This window comes from Zonotrichia albicollis, chromosome 3, assembly GCF_047830755.1.
Source record: "Zonotrichia albicollis isolate bZonAlb1 chromosome 3, bZonAlb1.hap1, whole genome shotgun sequence".
NCBI lineage: Eukaryota > Metazoa > Chordata > Aves > Passeriformes > Passerellidae > Zonotrichia > Zonotrichia albicollis.
The window spans coordinates 71,591,545-71,610,537 of record NC_133821.1 but is presented as its reverse complement, the minus strand read 5'-3'; the positions used below and the strand labels follow the sequence as shown (position 1 = coordinate 71,610,537).

Below are 18,993 nucleotides of genomic sequence, written 5' to 3'. Positions count from 1 at the left end.
GAGCAATGAGTGTCCAGTAACAGGACTCTCAGCAGCACAGCTCAGGCTGGTCGGGGAGAAACCTCAGAAGAGAGGCTTTGGGACAGGCTAAGTGCATCAGAAGAGAAAGAATGAGTCTGCTTGGAGCAGGATGACAGCGAGAGAAACAAATTGGCTGTATGGCTGGATGCAACAGTCTATTATGTGGAAAATTCTGTGTTCCTCGAATGTTGGGTTTGGAATGACAGGCAAATTTACCAATGGAAAATGCTGTGACTTGAGAGCTGGAACAGACACTGTACCAAATGCATGTTTATCCTCACTGTTGGCTACAGCAATGAGCACATAGATACCAAAGTATTTATGTTGGGAAATACATAGAATTACTTAATCTTGATGTCAATTACAAGGGAAGCTCAATTTGAAGTGCAGTGGTACAAGACTTGTGAAGATGACTATTCAAATCAGAACTGGGCTGCCAGCACAATCATGGTTTTATGCTACAGGTATACTGTGAATTGAGCCCAGCTCACTCTTTCTAACAGCCCATGACATCCTTTCTCTGTGTGCTCACACACAGGTTGGGAGCCTCACCATTCCATAGCAAAACCTAGTTTTTATGGACTTTTTTAAAGCAATTTTTTTCCAGGAGAACTCTGCGATAGTTTTTAATCCACACTTTATTTTAGTGCAAGGTTAATTTTTCCTTTATGCAGTAATATAGATTTTTTTCCCTGTCACACCTGGCTGGCACTGACATACCGCTCCCGGACACGGCAGGAAAAATGTGTTTGACTCCGTTGCAAACCTCGTTCCCCAAGTCCCTTCTCAGAAAGCTATTTTTTTCCCCCGTCACAGCGCAGGTATTTTTTTCCCCGGTCGGATAACCTGACAAAGGCTAATTTAAACGGCGAGCTCACTTCCAGGCGGGAGCGCCTCCCGGCTCCGGGGAGCGCCCGTCGGGCAGGCACGTGCCGCCCTCCTCGCCTCGTGCCCGCCTGGATCCTGGATCTTGAATCCTGGAGCCGCGCTGCTCCATAGGCCCGGCGCCCCCGGGCCGCTCCCGACAAGCGGGGCTCGGGGGCTGCTCCCGGGCCGCGCTCCGAGCCCTCACTGCCCCCGGTCCCGCTCTCTGTCCCCCGGCCCCGCTCTCTTTTCCCCTGGCCCCGCTCGCTGCCCACCGGCCCCGCTCGCTGCCCCCGGACCCACTCTCTGTCCCCCGGGCCTGCCCTCTGCCCCTCGGCCCCGCTCGCTGCCCCCCGGCCCCGCTCGCTGTTCCGCGGGCCGGCGGCGGGGCGGGGAGGGAGTGTGTGCGGGGGGGCAGGGGTGTGTCCTGCTCTCCCGCTGCCTGCCCGGGGCACCGGGGTCTCCTCTGCTCTCCCGGCGGCTGCGGCTCGCTCGGCTGCCCGTCCCGCGGCGGGACGTATGGGCTGCCCGGCAGCCATGGCTCGGGAAAGTTTGCCGCTGCTCCTACTGCTGGCGGCGCTCGGCAGCCGAGGCCAGTCGCCGTCGCCACCGCCGCTGCCGCAAAGAGGTACAGGGGAGCGGGGAGCCCGCGCCTCGCCCGCCCGGCCGGGACCGCGGCGGACGCGGACGGGGAGGCGACCTGGCCGCCAGCTCGGGAGTCCTTGTGGGCACGGGAGGGACGAGGGGACAGGGACTGAGCGTGACAAGTGAGCCCCAGGCTGCAGAGAGGGGACCCGGCAGGCGGCACCACCGCTGGTCCCGCGGTGGCCGGGCCGAGGAGGGGCTGCTGCGGGGCTGCGCTGCGGGGCCGGCACGTCCCGCCTCCCGCCGCAATCCCCGCTCCCTCACACACCCGGCTCGGGGCAGCGCTGATGCGCAGCGCTGTGGCTGGGAGCGCAGGGGGAAATCATGTAGGTGAGGGACCGCTGGAGGACGTGACCTGGTCCCCCCAGGCGACAAAGAGGTTACGGGCTGATCTGCTGGCATCCGTCCTCCCGCCGGGTTGTGCCCGTCCGCTGGCATCTCTGTGGCAGGGGAAGCTTGATAGGCTGTGGTGAAACACGTGTGGGCTGCCTGTACTGCTTTTAGTTCAAGTGGCAATTTGATGCACTTAGCCCGTCACAAAGCTTTTCTGTTCAAAACTAACCACGACGGGAATGGGAACGGAATCAATTGTATCCTACACGGGTAGTAAATGTCTTAGACATACCATTATCATGCGTTATGCAGTGTTTAGGTGTGTTGACACTATCAGGGTGGGTTTTTTTGTTTGCCTTTTCAGTTAGTGTTCTGTGGAAAGATCAAAAGAGGCGTTGTACAGGTATGGGAGAAATAAACTTTAGTCAGTTTCTCAGCTCTCATAGGAAATCCTTAAAACCATTCTTCAGCCTGCAGTATTCCTTCTGGCGCTTACATTTGTGCTCTTAACATTTTTAGCCTTGCTGAAATGAATTCACTTAGAAGATACTGTTGGTGTGTCAAAATAAAATAAATTCAAACCCCTGGATTAACAGCTATCTTTCCTTTGATCCTGATGTCACATAATAGGGTGAGCATTATGGATTAGGAATTTTTACAATTTAGGGTTTACTTTGGAAAACATGATGCACTGACATTTCATGAAAAACGTCTCAAGCAGCTGACTCCTTAATATGAATTTTACTGTGTGAGAATAAATGGCAGTTGATCAAATGTCTGTGTGGATAAAAACTCATCCAGAATTAGACTGTGTTTAGATGATGGCTTATTGGTAAACATTGAAGACTGGGATTTTAAAAGTAGAGCATTTAAAATACAGTACAAAATGCATTTTCTTCTTGCTGATTTCTTCTTTTATTTTTTTTTTCCTAATTAATTCTTTTTGGCTAATACTGATGTGGCATTTCTTTTAGTATTCTGTCTCTCACACACACACATACACAAAGAGACACTTTTAGAGAATGTCTTTTTTATGCAGTATCATGGTTTCCTTTAATCTCAACAGTGAAGGGATATGTTAATGATTTCCCTTTTAAATTGGAAGTGGGTGTGTTTGGTGTTCATCTGCTGCATCACTTACATTATAAGCGAGTTCTGGTAATTCCATGAAGAATCCTAGGACTTTTAATTAAATGTTAATGTGGTGATGGGACCTTCTAATCTTAACAGTTGAATTCAAGTCCTGGCCTGCCCAATTTTTATGCCATTTACTGTCTTCTAAATTTCTTTTTAAGATCTGTTGCAGCTGCTAGGAGGTGCTAGCACTATGTAGATGTCACTGTGTTGCCCACTACAGACAAATAGCAATGAACTCCTCTGTAATGCAAAAAGTTAGGAAAGTCTGACTTCACTGAAGTCCAGAGGGATTTTTAACATGTACAAGAATGTTACTGCACCCGTGCTTTGTATCTTTAGACTTACAGCTTTTGTTTTTTGACTTAAATGTTATTTGCTAATAACCATAACGTTGGATGCTTACTAATTGTTAGCACCAGTTGGATGTCTGTGGATAAAATTATGTAACAGAACTGCAACGCTTTGAAAAACAGTACTTGAGACATCACAATGAATTCCCATGTTGTTTTATAGAACAGAACAGTTCAAGAACATTTTGCACCTCAAAGATGGGAACAGTCTGTATTTCTTTTTTTGTTTCTGCACTTGTGGTTAATATTTTTTTTCTTTTTAAATTGTTAGAAGACTTACTGTGGTCAGAAACCTGGAATTAATTTCAAGCTGGTTTTTGTTGTTGTTGTTGTTGGGGCTTTTTTTTCTTTTAGCTACGCATATTATCTGCTCTTTTGTTTTTTGAACACTAGTCATGCAGAATTTCTGTCATGGTTTAACCCCAGCCAATGACCAAATACCACACAGCCCCTTACTCACTCCTTCAACTCCTTCCAGTCCCAGCAGGACTGGGGAGAAAATCAGATCAGTAAAAGCTGGAAAACTCATGGATTGATATAAAGGCAGTTTAGTAGGTAAAATAAAAACTCTGCAGGCAAACAAAACAAACCAAGGAATTAATTCCCTGCTTCCCATGGGCAGGCAGGTGTTCAGCCATCCCCAAGAGAGCAGGGTCTCATCACACATAACAGTTACTTGGGAAGACAAACACCATCATTCCAAACATCTCATGCTTCTTCTTCTTGCTTTATATACTGAGCATGATGCCATATGGTATGGAAAATCCTTTTGGTTATTTGGGGTCATCTGTCCCAGCTGTGTCTCCTACCAGTTTCCTCTACACCTCTGACCTCCTCATGAGCGTGGCAGTACAAAAAGCAGAAAAAGCCTTGGCTCTGTGTAGGGCCTGCTAAGCAATAACAAAAACAACTCTGTATTATCATCACTGAGTTCAACACAAATCTAAAACACAGACCCATGTGAGCCACTGTGAAGAAAATAAACTCTACCCAAGCTGAAACCAGTGCAATTTCTCAGAAGATGGAAGAATCAGAACTAGAAAGACGTGTATTCTTCAACAGTGTTTCTTAAAGATGGGCATAACTTGCAGTTAAAGTAAACTGACCAAAGTGCTGTGCAATGTTCCTTTGGATCTTGAACCTTAGTTCATCCTATTCAGTGTGGAATGAGAGAGAACCAAAATAGTTGTAATTTAGAAGTTAATGTAAAATTTCTTTTGGTCTTGAATTCATGCATTTTGTAAAAGGATCTCAATATCTGTTATGAGAGGGAGCGGAAGCTATGTGTCTGTGAAAGGTGTGAATAGAAGGGACAGGGCCAAGGAACATACACTGCACAGTAACTTGATCTGTAATGTCAGCTGCTGACATCAGTGGAGATAATTCATGGAGTACAGATGCTTTTAGCGTGTGTGGAAGGAAGTGTAAGTTGACTCCAAGTGGTGATGTATATAGGATGCTTATAAAGTCAGAGTGAGATTTCTCACTCGAAAGAGAAATGAGGGGTGAACATCAGCAGGATATGACTAGTGCCCGGCTGTTAGGCAGTGGATGGTGTCAGGCAGGTCAATATTTTTAAGTCTGTCTGTAGGTGTACATTTTAAAACAAGTTTCTGGAGAGTTTAGTTCAAAACTGTGTTCTCTGTGTTATGTCATTGTAACTAGGACTTAAAAGATTCCTTCCCTGTGTGTATATTGTACCCTATGCTCTGAAAAGTCAAGAGACAAGGCTAATAGGACATAAATTTAGTATTTCAGATCCTAAGAATGAAGAAAGTGTGTAGACTTAGGTTCTCTCTTTCCTGAGACAAAAAAATACCCCAGATGCTTTGCTTATGCAATCTGTAAAAGCAGAAGTCAAGTTTCCTCTTTCTTCATAGGGATTTCTTTGCAGTAAGGTCAATTTCAAAACTCACCAACACCACCCAGCTCTAATCTTGTAATGGAGAGCATTTCCATCATGGCTGATGGCCTTTAAACATTCAAAGCATTGTGCTGGCTGTATTTGGAGAACTGAGCTTGTAAGAGATTTAGTTGGTAAATTTGCATTCTGAGAAAAGGTTTAAATGATTGTTTATCAGCTTGTTCTCACCTAAATAAATTTTGAAACTCTTACCCAATATCAGCAAATATAAAAACAATTCTAGTCTTTAAGATATGATCACTGAAAATCAATGGCTGTTTAAGAGAAAGAGTCCCAAAGTACTTTATCTTCTGCAGGAAGAAGAGTAGAATTTAGCCATTATCTAACCCATGCAGCCCTTGTGAGTCAACATGTGTAGAACTCTGGCTACAAAAATATGAAGGAGAATTTGTCCGTTGTGGAGGGCTGCATCATAGAATGCATAAAATTCTATGTAAGTTTTTTTTTTTTAAAGGACTTACTTAATCTAGCTTCAGGATTTTATAACAGGTAACAAGCCTTTTTCACTGAAGGTGTACTGCAGCATAGTACATTCTGTTCCCTTTTCATAGTCTGTTTGCAGTTTAATGTTTTGGCAGATAAATTTTTTTGTGATCTGGAAATTATTTTTTATTATTATTTATTTAAATGTATGTGTACGAGATCACAATCAGTTCTAGCAACTCTTTTAGCAGTATTCACTGCTGTCTGATCAGTTATTCAGATATTAACTGACCCCAAAAGGCTGCTCTCAAATATATGTTGTAATTGCTTTTACATTTTTACTTCAAAGCTGTTGTCCATATCACTTTCTTATAGTTTAATAACTGGCTGAGAAGGTGAAAGCAGAGGGAATTAATATGTGTTTAAGGTTTAGAATGTGAGAAGTAGTAAAGGGCCAGCCTAAGGTGTTAGAAATAGATAGAATTACCCAGACTGACTGGAGACAGGAGTTTTTTGTCTACATGCTTTAACTAGAAATAACCACGAATGAGGTAGGTCTTGCTCAAGAATGTGTGAATTTCTCCAAGCAACAAATAAGAGCATAAGATGGTAAGACGCACTTTATATTTAACCTTCTTGGTATTAATTTTTCCTCCAAGTTTTTTTACATGAGTCATTCTTATTAGGCTTGAAATGCTAAAGTCAGAACAGTGGTTCTTTAACCTGTTCCAAAAATCCGCTTTAAAATAATACAGCAAACAATCATTTTTAATTAATTCAGGCTGGAGGAAGGAATCCACCCACACATGTTCTAATTTCTTATCCAGCTACTTGGACTGACAGTTTTTTGAGATTATAGTACTTTGGAATAAGAGGCAGCATGAATTCCTGGTGCAGGGTGGATTTTCCTTTTCCTTTTCCTTTTCCTTTTCCTTTTCCTTTTCCTTTTCCTTTTCCTTTTCCTTTTCCTTTTCCTTTTCCTTTTCCTTTTCCTTTTCCTTTTCCTTTTCCTTTTCCTTTTCCTTTTTTCTCTTTTCCGTTTCCTTTTTTCTCTTTTTTTCCTTTTCCTTTCCTTTATTTTCTTCCTCCCCACCCCCAAAGTCCAGACTCCCCATATTTATAGGTCAGGAATGGTGGTGATGCCTTGTGGACACAAATACATGCAAATGTGAAACAGTGTGCATACCTAATGATCTCCTTTATTTACCAAATTTTTTTCATAGATTCCTTAATTACTGGATATTTTTGTCCTAACCAAGAGTTCTGTCTAGTATATGTGAGCTCATATGTCACACACTAGCAACCCAGGCCACACTAGCGTCATACAGACAAATCTTACTTGCAGATGTAAAATACAGACCAAAATGTTAAGTTAGTTAAACTTTATATTGATTCCATCCATGTGTTTGAAATAAGAAAGGGAATTCCTTGTGTTTGCCAATAAAGCTCTTTCATGAGCTGGCCCTTGCTGATGACTACATGTTATTTATTCCCTTTTACCAGCTACTGTAGTTCATAGCCAATTCCTAGTTTCTATTTTTCTGCAATTTTCATGTTTTCTTCAATCCAAAACATGTAGATAACAGAGGTTCTGAAGAAAATGGTATTTTGCACCACCTTCTGTACTGTGGGTAAGGTTGAGATTAGACTTTTTTATTATTTATTTTTATTAGAAAAATGATTAGATTTCCAGAAAAAATAACTTGGATTTGTGTGATTTTTGTACCAACAAATAGCAAAGATCACTCAGGGTTCTTGCAACACTCAAAACAAGTAATTGTTACTCCTCACTTTTTTTTTCAGCAGTTCAGTCTCCATTAATTACACCTTAGCATCACAAGGATTTTCATAGGACTCTTGCACCCTGCCAGATTCCTCTAGCAGACATTGTCTTTGAGTCAGACCTTGTAATAACATTAGACTGTAAAGCAGCTGTAGCAGCATTATGCCAGGGAACTCTTGTGAAAGCTCAGGAAGAATAATGAACATTCCTGCAGAGTGGATTATCCAAATACTATTACAATGCCTTGTTCTGTCCCAACTGACGTGTATGTACTGCTGTCATGATTCATGGACTTAAGATGTAATAAAAAAGAAATTACCTAAAAGTGAACAAAATATTATATAAAATTTATTTTTATAGCTATAGCAATTGCTTCTAGTGGCAAATTACTATATCTTCTCATTGTTCAACTACCCCAGTAAGTGGGGGTGTTCTTCAAGGTCAATTAGAAAGAATTAGAAGAATGCCTCTAAACATACTGTAATGTATTTCCCACTGCTACAGGAAAATGAAGCAATGCTGGGGATTGGCAATCAGGAGTTTGGAGGTGCAAGAAAAAGAAATCAGAACCCCTGTTTCTCTGCACACTTCCGGTGATAGTAAGAGTTTATTTAGGATTTAATTTGGTTTTCTACATACACACCTGCTTCTTAGATGAATCCTGAGAGTTTTTGATGCCACTTTCACTCAGGCTACCTTTAGCTTTTGATGGGAGATGCTGAATGTGGCAATTTATTACTGTCTTTATACTAACTGGTCAACAGCCTTTAATCCTGTTCCACAGAATTTTCTGGATAATCGCTACTCTAAAGGACTGTATTATATATTAACTTTCCTGGCATTTATCCTGCACAGAGAATGCAGAACTACTGCTATACATTTTCTGCTGAATAACTTTTAGACTGGGAGAAGGAACAAATAACATTATTTTTACATATCACTATGTTTCTAAATATGTATGATAAAATACTGTGTGGCAGTGATGACTACTTTGTGCATTTTCTGAGCACTTCTGCAATGGTGATAATGTGAGTAGTCTGGATTCCTCTGAAAGCCACAAAGCTCTACAGAACAAGAAGAAATCCATGCCTTTCAAAGAGGACAAAGTGACATGGCAAAAAATACAGGGCTTTTGAATCTGGTATGTGGAACCACCAGTAATGGAACAAGTATGTTTGTGCAAATCCCAGAGCTGGTGATTGGGATGTCGTGCAGTTGCACATCTAATTTGACTGTGTGAATTATGCATAAATTTTTGTCATGTCATCAAAAAGATTGCAGACCACCACAGTACATTTTTTAGGTTTAACTTTAAGCCATCATTAACACTGCTGAATTAGTTAATTTTACCAGAAAAAAGCTATTCTTGATACTATTTCATCCCTGTGTATCACTTTTTTAGTCAACTTTCATGACAATTGTGGCAACACTCCAATTGTGAATATAGGGATTCCTACATGTAGTTCATGGCACAAACCAGAGTATATTTTTCATTGATTTTTGATTTTGGTACAATTGGAGATTATTTTATATTAATCATTCCTTCTTAAAGATGATTGAGTCCTCGCCCAAAAAGGTGTTCTTTAACATGGGAAAAACACCCACACATTTAATTGAAAAATATATTTGTGATATGCACACTGAATTATTCTCTTAAGCACAATGTCTTTCTACAGCTGGATGCAGCCTTCTAAATTAGTTCCATTGTATTAAGGTTGTGTGGAATTAGGGTCTGTAAGTGTCACTTTTGGTATGCTTATGTAGTAAATACGAGAAATATTTTCTAAATTCAGAGTAAGTGGGAAGCCTTTACATGCATGCCCTATAATCATTGATTATGCATGCAGCTTCAGCTTCTTCGCCCCACTGGAGCTTTGACATAGAGAGTAAGACAGAAACTTGCCAGAAAAATTAATAGCTAAATGCTTAAATAGTATCAGCTTCATAGCTTGCTAACTGGAAGATAAAAAGTACTGAATCTGCCTGCCATATTGGTAAGAGTTATTTAAAAGTGACTTTGAAGCTCATAGTTTAATTACTGAAAGAACTTTTGTGGCATATGAAAGTGATGGGGAAAGAAACAATAACCATAATCATCATCACCTGCATCAAGAGGTTGAGTCAGTTCTTGGTGAAATGAGACACTGTCTCACAAGAATAAAGTGGAACTCAAGCTGTTAGACTGAGTCATTTGTCTGTTCATTGGGGATAAGCCTTTTCCTTTGGTCAGGGTTAGTACACTCATGCTTTCAAATTTGGCTGTATTTCTTAGAGAATAATATCTAAAGGAATCAATGTATGCACCTCATTCTAATGTCTGGGTTCTTCATGACACTCACACGTCTGAAGGCTGTACAGTACTTTGCTTCCACTTGCAGTATATATTTGTCCTAAAATATCTGTTTAAAACTTCTCTTATTTTTGTGTAGCTGCTTGTTCTGCTGGTCTGCTTTTGGCCTGCACCTCAATGAAGCCCCATAATGTCACTCAAAATAATAATATTGCATTTGTGCCACTAGTAAGAGACAGATCAGTGCTTGTTTTAGTATTTTACTTTGGACAGAGTGCAAAACTGTGTTTATAGTTTTTGCAAAGTGTTTCTATTTTTCATTATCTATAAAATCTGGGCTTTATTTTAGTAATTTGTGACTTTTCATTTGAACACATAGCTTACAGATACGTGTGAGATTACAGAAACATATATAGCTTGTTGGTGCTCGTTTTAGAAAACATTGAGGAACACAATGAACTTTTTGAGGGTAAAAGTTTGGGAGGCAAGACTATTTATGCCTGTCTGTAAGAAGAAAAATGAAAAATAATTAGATATTCAATGAGATTACTGCTAAGAAATGAAGCTTTTTGCTTCAGGAAATAACCTTTACTGACATGAAACTTTGTCTTTATATTTCAGGCTCTTTGGGACTAAGATAAAAGCGTCATATAGGCAGAGGTTGTAGGGTGCTGGATAACATGTATAAAATAGTTGATGAGAAAAATTGTGTTGATGAGCAAACTAATGAAAGGTACCCAGTAATTTCTGATTGTGTTTAGCATTATAGAAAACATAGATAATATCCTTGCGGTTTTGATTAAACAGCAGATACAGGAGGATAGAAAAGCTGATTTATGAAGTTATCAGCTCTGGGTATAGAATTTGTTGGTAGCATGAAAATGTTTGTGAAATCAGCTTTGAGACAAATTAAAGCTGAGGAGTGCTTTCAGCTCAACAGCTCTAGGAGAAATAGGTATTTGAATTCAAGGCTGAGGGAAGGTTTTAAAGAATTTGGTGTGAAAATACTGATAAAGTAAAGGCATTATACAGCTGATTGTTGAACAGGTTATATGAACAGCCTCATTAGAGGAGAAATAGAGATAGCAAATATGATGTTCATATTTAAAAAGGCCTCCCATGGTAAACTTGTAACTGTAGAGTAAGAACTGAATACATTTGTAGACATATTAAAGTATAGAATTAGTAAAGACATGGATAAATGTGTTTTGTTGGCAAGATCCAGAGTGTTTTTTAATATTATATAGAGAAATAAACCGCCAAGGAATGTGATTAGACATATTAATAAGGGCTATAATAGTAGACCTGGGTTTTCAAAAGAGCAATTGAAAATATGTCTGAGTATCATAAACTATGATTTCATAGAGAAAAAGGAAAAACTCAGTTTATGGAAAAATTCATAAAGATTTTGACAAGCTGTATGCCTGTCTGGGTTGGAATTAGTCTTAAATTGAATTGATAGATGTGAACATTAGTTACATTGGAAGCTATTCAGTAATTTTTTGTCATTCTTATAGTGGTCTTCTTCACTTAACCTGAGAAAATGCATCATTCAGCTAAACAGGATTCAGTTAGTTTCTTACAACTCAGTTATTAAAGATCCAGTAAGTAGCAAGTGTTCTGCCTTATCTAAGCTACTATGACTGATCAGGAATTCCAGTTCTACACGCAATCATTTATAAACCATCAATTTTCATGTTTATCTCACCATATCTGTGGAAGATGGGGTAATTTGCAGGCAGTCTTCTTAAAAAATGGTGAAATGTGTTGTTGCTTGAATGTGGACTGTGCTTTATTCATCCACCTCACTTATGTCTGTTTGTGAAACAAACCTGCTTCCCATTTCTCATGCAAGAAATTCTCAGTCTCACTTTTCCTTAAATTTATTTGTAAATATTTTCATGGAAAGACTTATTCCTGGAAACATTAAGAAGCACAGCACAGAAAGTGTCACTGAACAGGCAGCTTGAATAAGTTAGGAAAAGTAGGACATAAATAGATTTATAGTTTATATAAATATAGGTTTGTATGAGTTGTTGCAAAGTGAAAATAACTCCTGCTTAACACACATAGTATGGCTTTCAACTACTGCCTCTCTTCCTCTGCTGCAACAATCACAGAATGACTTGGATTGGAAGGGACTTTTAAGATCATCTTGTTCCAATGCCTCTGCCAGAGGCAGGGACACTGGACCAGGTTTCTCAGTGCCCCAACCAGACTGGATTTGAGCACAGACAGGAATGTGGTGCATCCACAACTTCCCTGGGTAGCCTGTTCAGTGTCTCACCATCCTCACAGTAAAGAAGTTTATCTAAATCAAATTTCTCCCCTTTGTATGAACCCATTACTCCTTGTCCTGTCACTACACTCCCTGCTGTAGAGTCCATCCCTGGTTTCCCTGTAGGTCCCTTTCAGATCCTGGAGGGTTTCTATGAGATCTTCACGAAAGCTTCTCTGTTCTAGGCTGGCTGAGCAGTTTGTGCCTAAGATGACCTGTCAGACCCACAGGTTAAAATGTGCCTGTAGGAGCCTTTATACTACTCAGGTGCAGTGTGACTTCACACAAGGTCCATAAAAGGTGAGCACTCTCTTAAGCTTCTCATGTCCCGTAGAGTACTCTTGCCCTTCTAATTTCTGGGAATTAAAAGGAAATTTAGGTGAAAGGTATGAAAACAAATATTTCCAATTATCTGAAAATCCACTGATGAATGAATCCATTAATTGGCCTAAGTATCTTTGTAATACATCATTTAGTTTCAAAGTGAGTCAACATTATTAAGACAATCTAGAATGAGATTAAATTAGTTTCTTCAATCAGTTTAATAAACTCAAGTAATTATTAAATTTTGTATTAAAAAGCCACTATATTCTGCATAGCAGACCTGTAAATCACTTCTGAAATTAGTTTAAAAATGTAGGATCTGTCTACAGCATGACAGTTCCTCTACAATTATTTTCTGGAAGTGAAATTGAATTTATGTATTCCCTGTTAAACCAAATCCACAGAGAGTCCAATGAAACAATTTTCTCTCAATCACTTCTTGGTTTTCCTTTATTGCTGTTGGTTGAAATAATGTAAGTAAAATTGTGTGATTTCAGAGGAAAGTTAGGTTTGTTTGAAATTACAGTGAAATTCTTACTGGCTTTCTCTTGGCAAGAATTCAACTCCAAGTCATTATGGAAGAAGTATACTACACAGAACATAACATTTTGTTCTGTCTTGCTGTTCTGCTGAACGTATTTGTGTGCAAGCCATTTATTTCTACAATGTCTGGAAGAACAAGAGGGGCCAGAGGATCCCAGGGGTGTCAGAATGTATTGTTAAACTGAAGCATTAGCTGTAGTTGAAAACTAGGGAGTGAGTGGCTACACAGAACTATTAAGAAGCATTTAGTGTTGTTTCCTGTTAAAAGGAGGCTGTGTTTCTATCTTTGTATCAGATCCTTTGCCTCTACAGCAATACCTTAACAGTAAACCAAAACTTTAAGGTAGACTAATCCTGGAAATGGTATGTTCTTTAAAATTACATATACCGATCCATAGTAGTCTCTTTTGTTAGGAATTAAACTTATCTGTGTCGAGTTTTAGATGTTTTCACTGTATCAGCTGGCTGAAGAAACAGCTGTTCTAAGTCTGTGAGGATCAAAATATTGACATGTCATCATATGGTACTTCTGGAATCCCACTGTTCTGTTTCATAAACATTAATCACTCCTACATATGCACTTATGAGTGTCTCTATGTTTTATGAAAAACCTGACGAGGAGTAATGCCAAACAGTAATATAATTCTTTATGTACAAATAATTCTTGTAATTTTTACCAGTGCTTAGAAACTTCAGCAAAGGATTCAGCCTTTATTGGATAAAGTGTCTTAAGAAGTAAGCTCAAGGTTTTAAAGGCTTATTCTAAAAGAATTCTGATAAATTTTTATTAGCAGAGCTAATTGTATCTGACACCTTATTAGATTTTAAGGTGGATTTAATGTGTAAGAGTGTATTTAGTGTTATTGGACCTAAAGAGATTTTAAGGTATGATATTTCTTATCCTTAGTTTCCACTAGGAAATATAATTAGCATGAAAGTGAATTAACAAATTTGCTTTACATTTATTTATTTTTTAAATTGACAAGGACACACAAGCTGTTTACTTCCTGAGTATTTTTGTAGCTTTCTTCTTAAAAAAACATTTTAACCTATTTTATCTCTAGTTAATGGATGTCCTCTCTTATTAAAATCTTAACTGAATTGAATTTTTGTCCCTTGTGTGCTCTACTATACATCAGAGAACTTTAGCTTCATCACAACGCATGTTGCTCTAGCTAAGATGCAACATATTAATGGCTAGAATTACTGCCTATTGCCGAGATGCATTGAAATTCCAAGCAAATTAATTATCTAAGGCTTTCAGAATTTGGCAGCAATTTTGAGTAAATCTGTGTTTTTGATACTAGACTGTGGTTGTAGGACTGAGATAAAGAGCATGCGGTTTAAAGCCGACAGATGGCCCTTAGATGTGACCTAGCTGTGGCAATAGAGACTGTAAGGAGAAACAAGTAAGGAGATTGTAGCTATTCTGAGGCTCTTTGCTGTTTGAAATAGTATTCTTAAGAACATCCTTGACTTGAGACAGATCATAATTCCCACCCTTGGAAGAAGCCCTTTTGTGTTCCAATATTATTGTTATACTTCATCCCCTTTCTCTGTTGAATGTTTCTGCATAACTTCCATTCAATTGAAATTTTTGTATCTGTCTAAAATGGATGTGACCTTGGAAGGTGAGCTAAGCTGTTCTTTCCACATTCATAAATGAGGTGTGTAAACTGCTATTTAGATAAGTACAGTGTGCTTTTATACAGTAGATGTATAATGGGATACTGAATTAATTTTAGTATTCTAGTGATATTATTAAATCTAGCAGGTTCATGTCCTCTACCCACAAACTTATCTTTGGATCTGGCAGCTTACTTGGTTCAAGACCTGAAAGGAAAAGATGAGGTGCACACACCTTGAATAATTTGTTTGTGCATCAATCTTCAGCCTCATAAAAAAGGCTCGAGAGGATTGTTTTAATAGGCCTGGAAACAGAAGTAGTTCTTCTCTTGGAAATATGTTTTTACAAAGAAAGAGGCTCTCTTGTCAGGATATTGTTGCATTCAGTTATTTGAAATGTGTGATGAGGGATTGTTGTTTTCCTTAAAATCTGTAATTAATCTGCTTGAGAGAATCTGGGGTCAGGTTTCCTTCCCAGATAGGAGTATTCAAGTACACTGTTCCCAGAAACTCTTCTGGGTGATGCTTTTTAAGCAATGCATGCCATGATGCACAGATATATATATGTATTTCACGCATATTCTGTTACTCCAGTCCTGGTTAATATGGATTATTAGCCCCATGTGTATCAGCTGACTAGAAAAATAGCAACATGGTGAATATGTGGTTTTAGAATGTGGTATTTGTGTTTAGGCGATCCTCAGTGGTATGGAAAGAACAGTGAAGCAGGCTCTAGAGAAAGTTGTGTAAATAGAGATACTGAACTTTATTTAAGAGTGGTACACTTTCAGTGTTCTTGTTCTACATGGTCACTATGGGATTTTTGAAAGTTATCCAGTTATTGTTTTAGAGGAATGCTTAGTGTTTGCAAAGTCAGGCCCCAGAAGGACAAGTAATACATGAAGGATGCAGAAGTTTAGTGGCCTTCTAAATCAGGTCACAGCCTGTTTTTTTGCCTTTGATAACAAACTCTTGTAAACTGGATATTTGAACAACATAAATAGGAAGTTTTAAGTTTAAATAAAGGTTAAAAAATGCCCTAGATTTGCATCTGGCTTTTCTTACCAGTCTTAGAACGCTGCCCAGAGCAACAGCATACTGCATGGGAAATCTGATAACGTTGTGAATCTTTCAACCTTATGCATTCTAATCTGAGTGTGGTTTCCTGTAGTATTGCTGATATGCCAGATAAAACAAGCTTGGATCCAAAATCAACCTCTGTTATAAATGGATGCTCTCTGTTACCCCTATTTGTCCTGCAATCTGTGATTAACTGTTCCCTATCACAAAAGGGAAGACATTATATTCATTTTTGTGTGTAGACTTGTTTTCAAACGGTAAGCAATTGCTGTTTATGTGACTGTTTAGTTCAAGGGCAGTTATGTCTTATTTTATGCTACGTTTATGTGCAGAAATACTTTTATTCAAAGCAGCATCTTCAGGGTAACCAACTGCTTTCATGTTTCTTCAGTGGTGTAAAACTTTTCACTGGTAATGTAATTATCATGATTTGGCTTCCTCAAAGTAAGCTTTTAAAATTTTTAAAATTATATACAATAGATCACTTATGAAGAATTAACTCTAACAGCAAAATTTAGTATGAAGAAATAAAATTAATCATTTTGCTCCTTCTAAGGGCTAAGTAGAATTTAGAAATAAAAATACTAACAGTTGGTCTCTTTCATTCCTTTTTTCCTGCATGGGCAGACTTCCATTAGATGTTTAGACGTGAATTCCAAAATCTACATTTCCTAATTACACTGAGAGAATTTTGGTGGTTTTGTGCTTTAAAATATGTAGTATTGCAGAATAGTCCCTCCCATTTCACTTAAGGACTTTTACATTTATAGAGAGACAAGTAAGTTTTGCTGCTTTCTTATGCTAGAAGTTTCTTAACATTGTATTTCTCTAACTCAGTATGGCATTTCAAGAACATAATCAAGAAAAGAAAGCTACCTCAGAAACCTGAGCCACTGAGACATGAAGAGCTGGGGGAAGTTAACATCAGCATGTAGCTTAATTAGGGACATGTTCTATCAGTCATTGACAGAGTTGTTTTATTTCATACAGAACATCAGAGAACAAGTTTGGGGTACTCTCATTTTTCTTCTAAAGGAGGCTTGCTCAGATATAAATAGAGATATTAACTGTCCCCACTTTAGGGGCTTTAATTCCTTGCCTTATGCCTTGGTACTGTTAGAAAAAAGGGAGGTCATGAAGAAAGAGCTAATGTAATTAAATAGTGGATTATATAATTAACAATTGAGACCAATATTGTTTAGATAGAAAGGCAAAGAAAGAATAGTAACGAGAAAAAATATTGGTGATGTTACAATATACTTTTCATGTTGAAAGACTAGACTAGACTAGTCTCCTTAACTGGGAGATGCTTCCTTTTGATTTCTGGATCAAATTAATTTTCAAGAATTCAGGAGAACAGGTTGAGCAAGAAGTGTGAAAATGCCTAGTCCTTCCCTCTCCTTCTCACGTAGTTTGGAATTTGGCCAGTGTCCTAGGAGTTGAAAATCACATACTTAAATCCTTTTGGACAATTACGGATCAGTCCTCTGTACTGAAGCTATTTGGTTTATTTCAAAAATTATATTTCTGATGCTTTATTAGATGTGGAAGAGTGTGAAAATTCATGAATCATGTACTACTTGGTGGAGGTGACAGTAACTGAAGTCTTAGAAAATGAGCAATACTTGTAGTATTGCTGGGAGTGAAGTTGAAATAGCCAGAACAAGAACAAGTCAGAAGCTGAGATCTACTCTCAAAACCTCAAAACTTGCCTTTTCTCTTTTGTGCTGTCATTTTTGAATAATATATGTTGACCATAGTTTGTTTATAGCTTGCTCCAAGTGCTGCAGGCAAGCAAAGTTTATACAACGTACAAAGACACAGAACTAAAGTTTTCAGTGGTAAAACTGGCAATAGAAACCAACTACCAATGTCTTCCATAGCCATTTTATTGCACAGCTATGTTCACTGAGAGTTAAAAAGACATGGTTTTAATTTGCTGTATAACTCAGCTTTTCTGTGAAGAAATTGCGTCTGTAAAATAGTACTTACAGCTGTAGTTATGGATTAGTGATAGTAGTTAAAGATTGCTATTATGAAAGGAAAAGGAAGCATATTTCAAGCTTTCATTTTGGAATACAAGTAAGCCAAGTTCCAGAAATATGTATAATTGTCAACCCATGAGAAGGTAAGAGCAGGAAACCTTTGTCCTCTCATAGTGGAACAGTGTCAAAATGATATTTTTCGTCCTATAATAATTTACTTTGACCTATCTAGATAGTGCAGAGAACTCTGCATGCCTGTCAGGAAATTGAAGTCTGTAAAATATTCCATATATCAGGATTACAATGTCAGGGAAGAAAGCATAAGAACATAGCAGATTTGAAGTAGTGAGAACCACATGCCTAGGAACTCACAACAGCAGAAAGATTTTTCAGTGTTATTGTGCAAAGTTTGCTGATTAGTTTTTTTTCCAACTAATTGATTTCTATCTTTCTGAAAAATAAATAGCCCAAGAAATCAGAATCATATCTGGCACTTCTGTATTTATAAGGCAAAGATAGTACCTAATGCCAGGCAATGATGTCTTAAAATTGAGGTTTTCTGTGTTATGAGACCAGCCTTAAGGCATCTGAATTTGCAAAAACAGGGCTATAAATCAATCTCCTAGAACACACATCACCAGTGCACGACTTTTCATGGCTATTCCCATACTTTCCTCCCCTCTCCCAGTGGAATCTTCCCTTCATAGCTTTTTGGGGAGCAGGGTTGGTATGTAAGATCTAAAATAGGTTCTTTGTGTTTTAACAAGTTGCCACTTGTCATAAAGCTTTCTGAAGAAAAGTGGTAAAGTTTCTTAAGTTTCTTCAGTTCTTTTCTCTTTTTTCAAAGGGCATGGGATATGATCAGGATTTTTGAGAACATGAGTTTATGTTGTAAAATGGAAATTTTTACACAACAATTTGCATAGCATGACAAACCCCAAATATTGTGAAAGGAGCAGCTGTGTGTGATCTCCATTACCTTCAGAGAGTAGGTGTGGTTCATGCTTACTACCTCACTAGATTTGTGTACTTGTATTTGAAAGGAACTTGGCAGTCTTGTCACTGAAACTTCAATAAATCAAATGTAATGTAGCTCTGTTCCTCTGAGATTTTTTTGTACTTTTTAATCCAAAGCTGAGTAACAGAAGATTCTTTCCCTCAATAGCATCAGACATGACAAACAACTGTTGTTAGGAAATCTGCCTATGCTTTTGAGTATATGAATTGCAATTACACATAACTCGGAGGTAAATGTTGATGTTACATACACTGCAGAGGGTTCTTTCAGTACAGGTGGCAAGTGGGCTAGCACAATTTAAATGCCTTCTCAGCATGCCCCAATATTTGGCTTGGAGAGGTTTGAGGAAGATGTTGAATATTGGGAGAG

General features: G+C 38.6%; 1 protein-coding gene across 4 annotated transcripts in view; it reads left to right on the top strand.

Moving 5' to 3' along the window:
• Positions 1 to 1,221: 1,221 nt before the first annotated feature.
• The window catches only part of LAMA2 (laminin subunit alpha 2), a 344,097-nt gene continuing 326,325 nt past the window's right edge, over positions 1,222 to 18,993 (top strand). For all 4 annotated transcript variants that reach the window (XM_074537835.1, XM_074537834.1, XM_074537833.1 and 1 more), the window contains exon 1: positions 1,222 to 1,513. In XM_074537835.1, the coding sequence (XP_074393936.1) occupies positions 1,405 to 1,513 (109 nt within the window). In that variant the 5' untranslated portion in view covers positions 1,222 to 1,404. The remainder of the gene's footprint in view (positions 1,514 to 18,993) is intronic.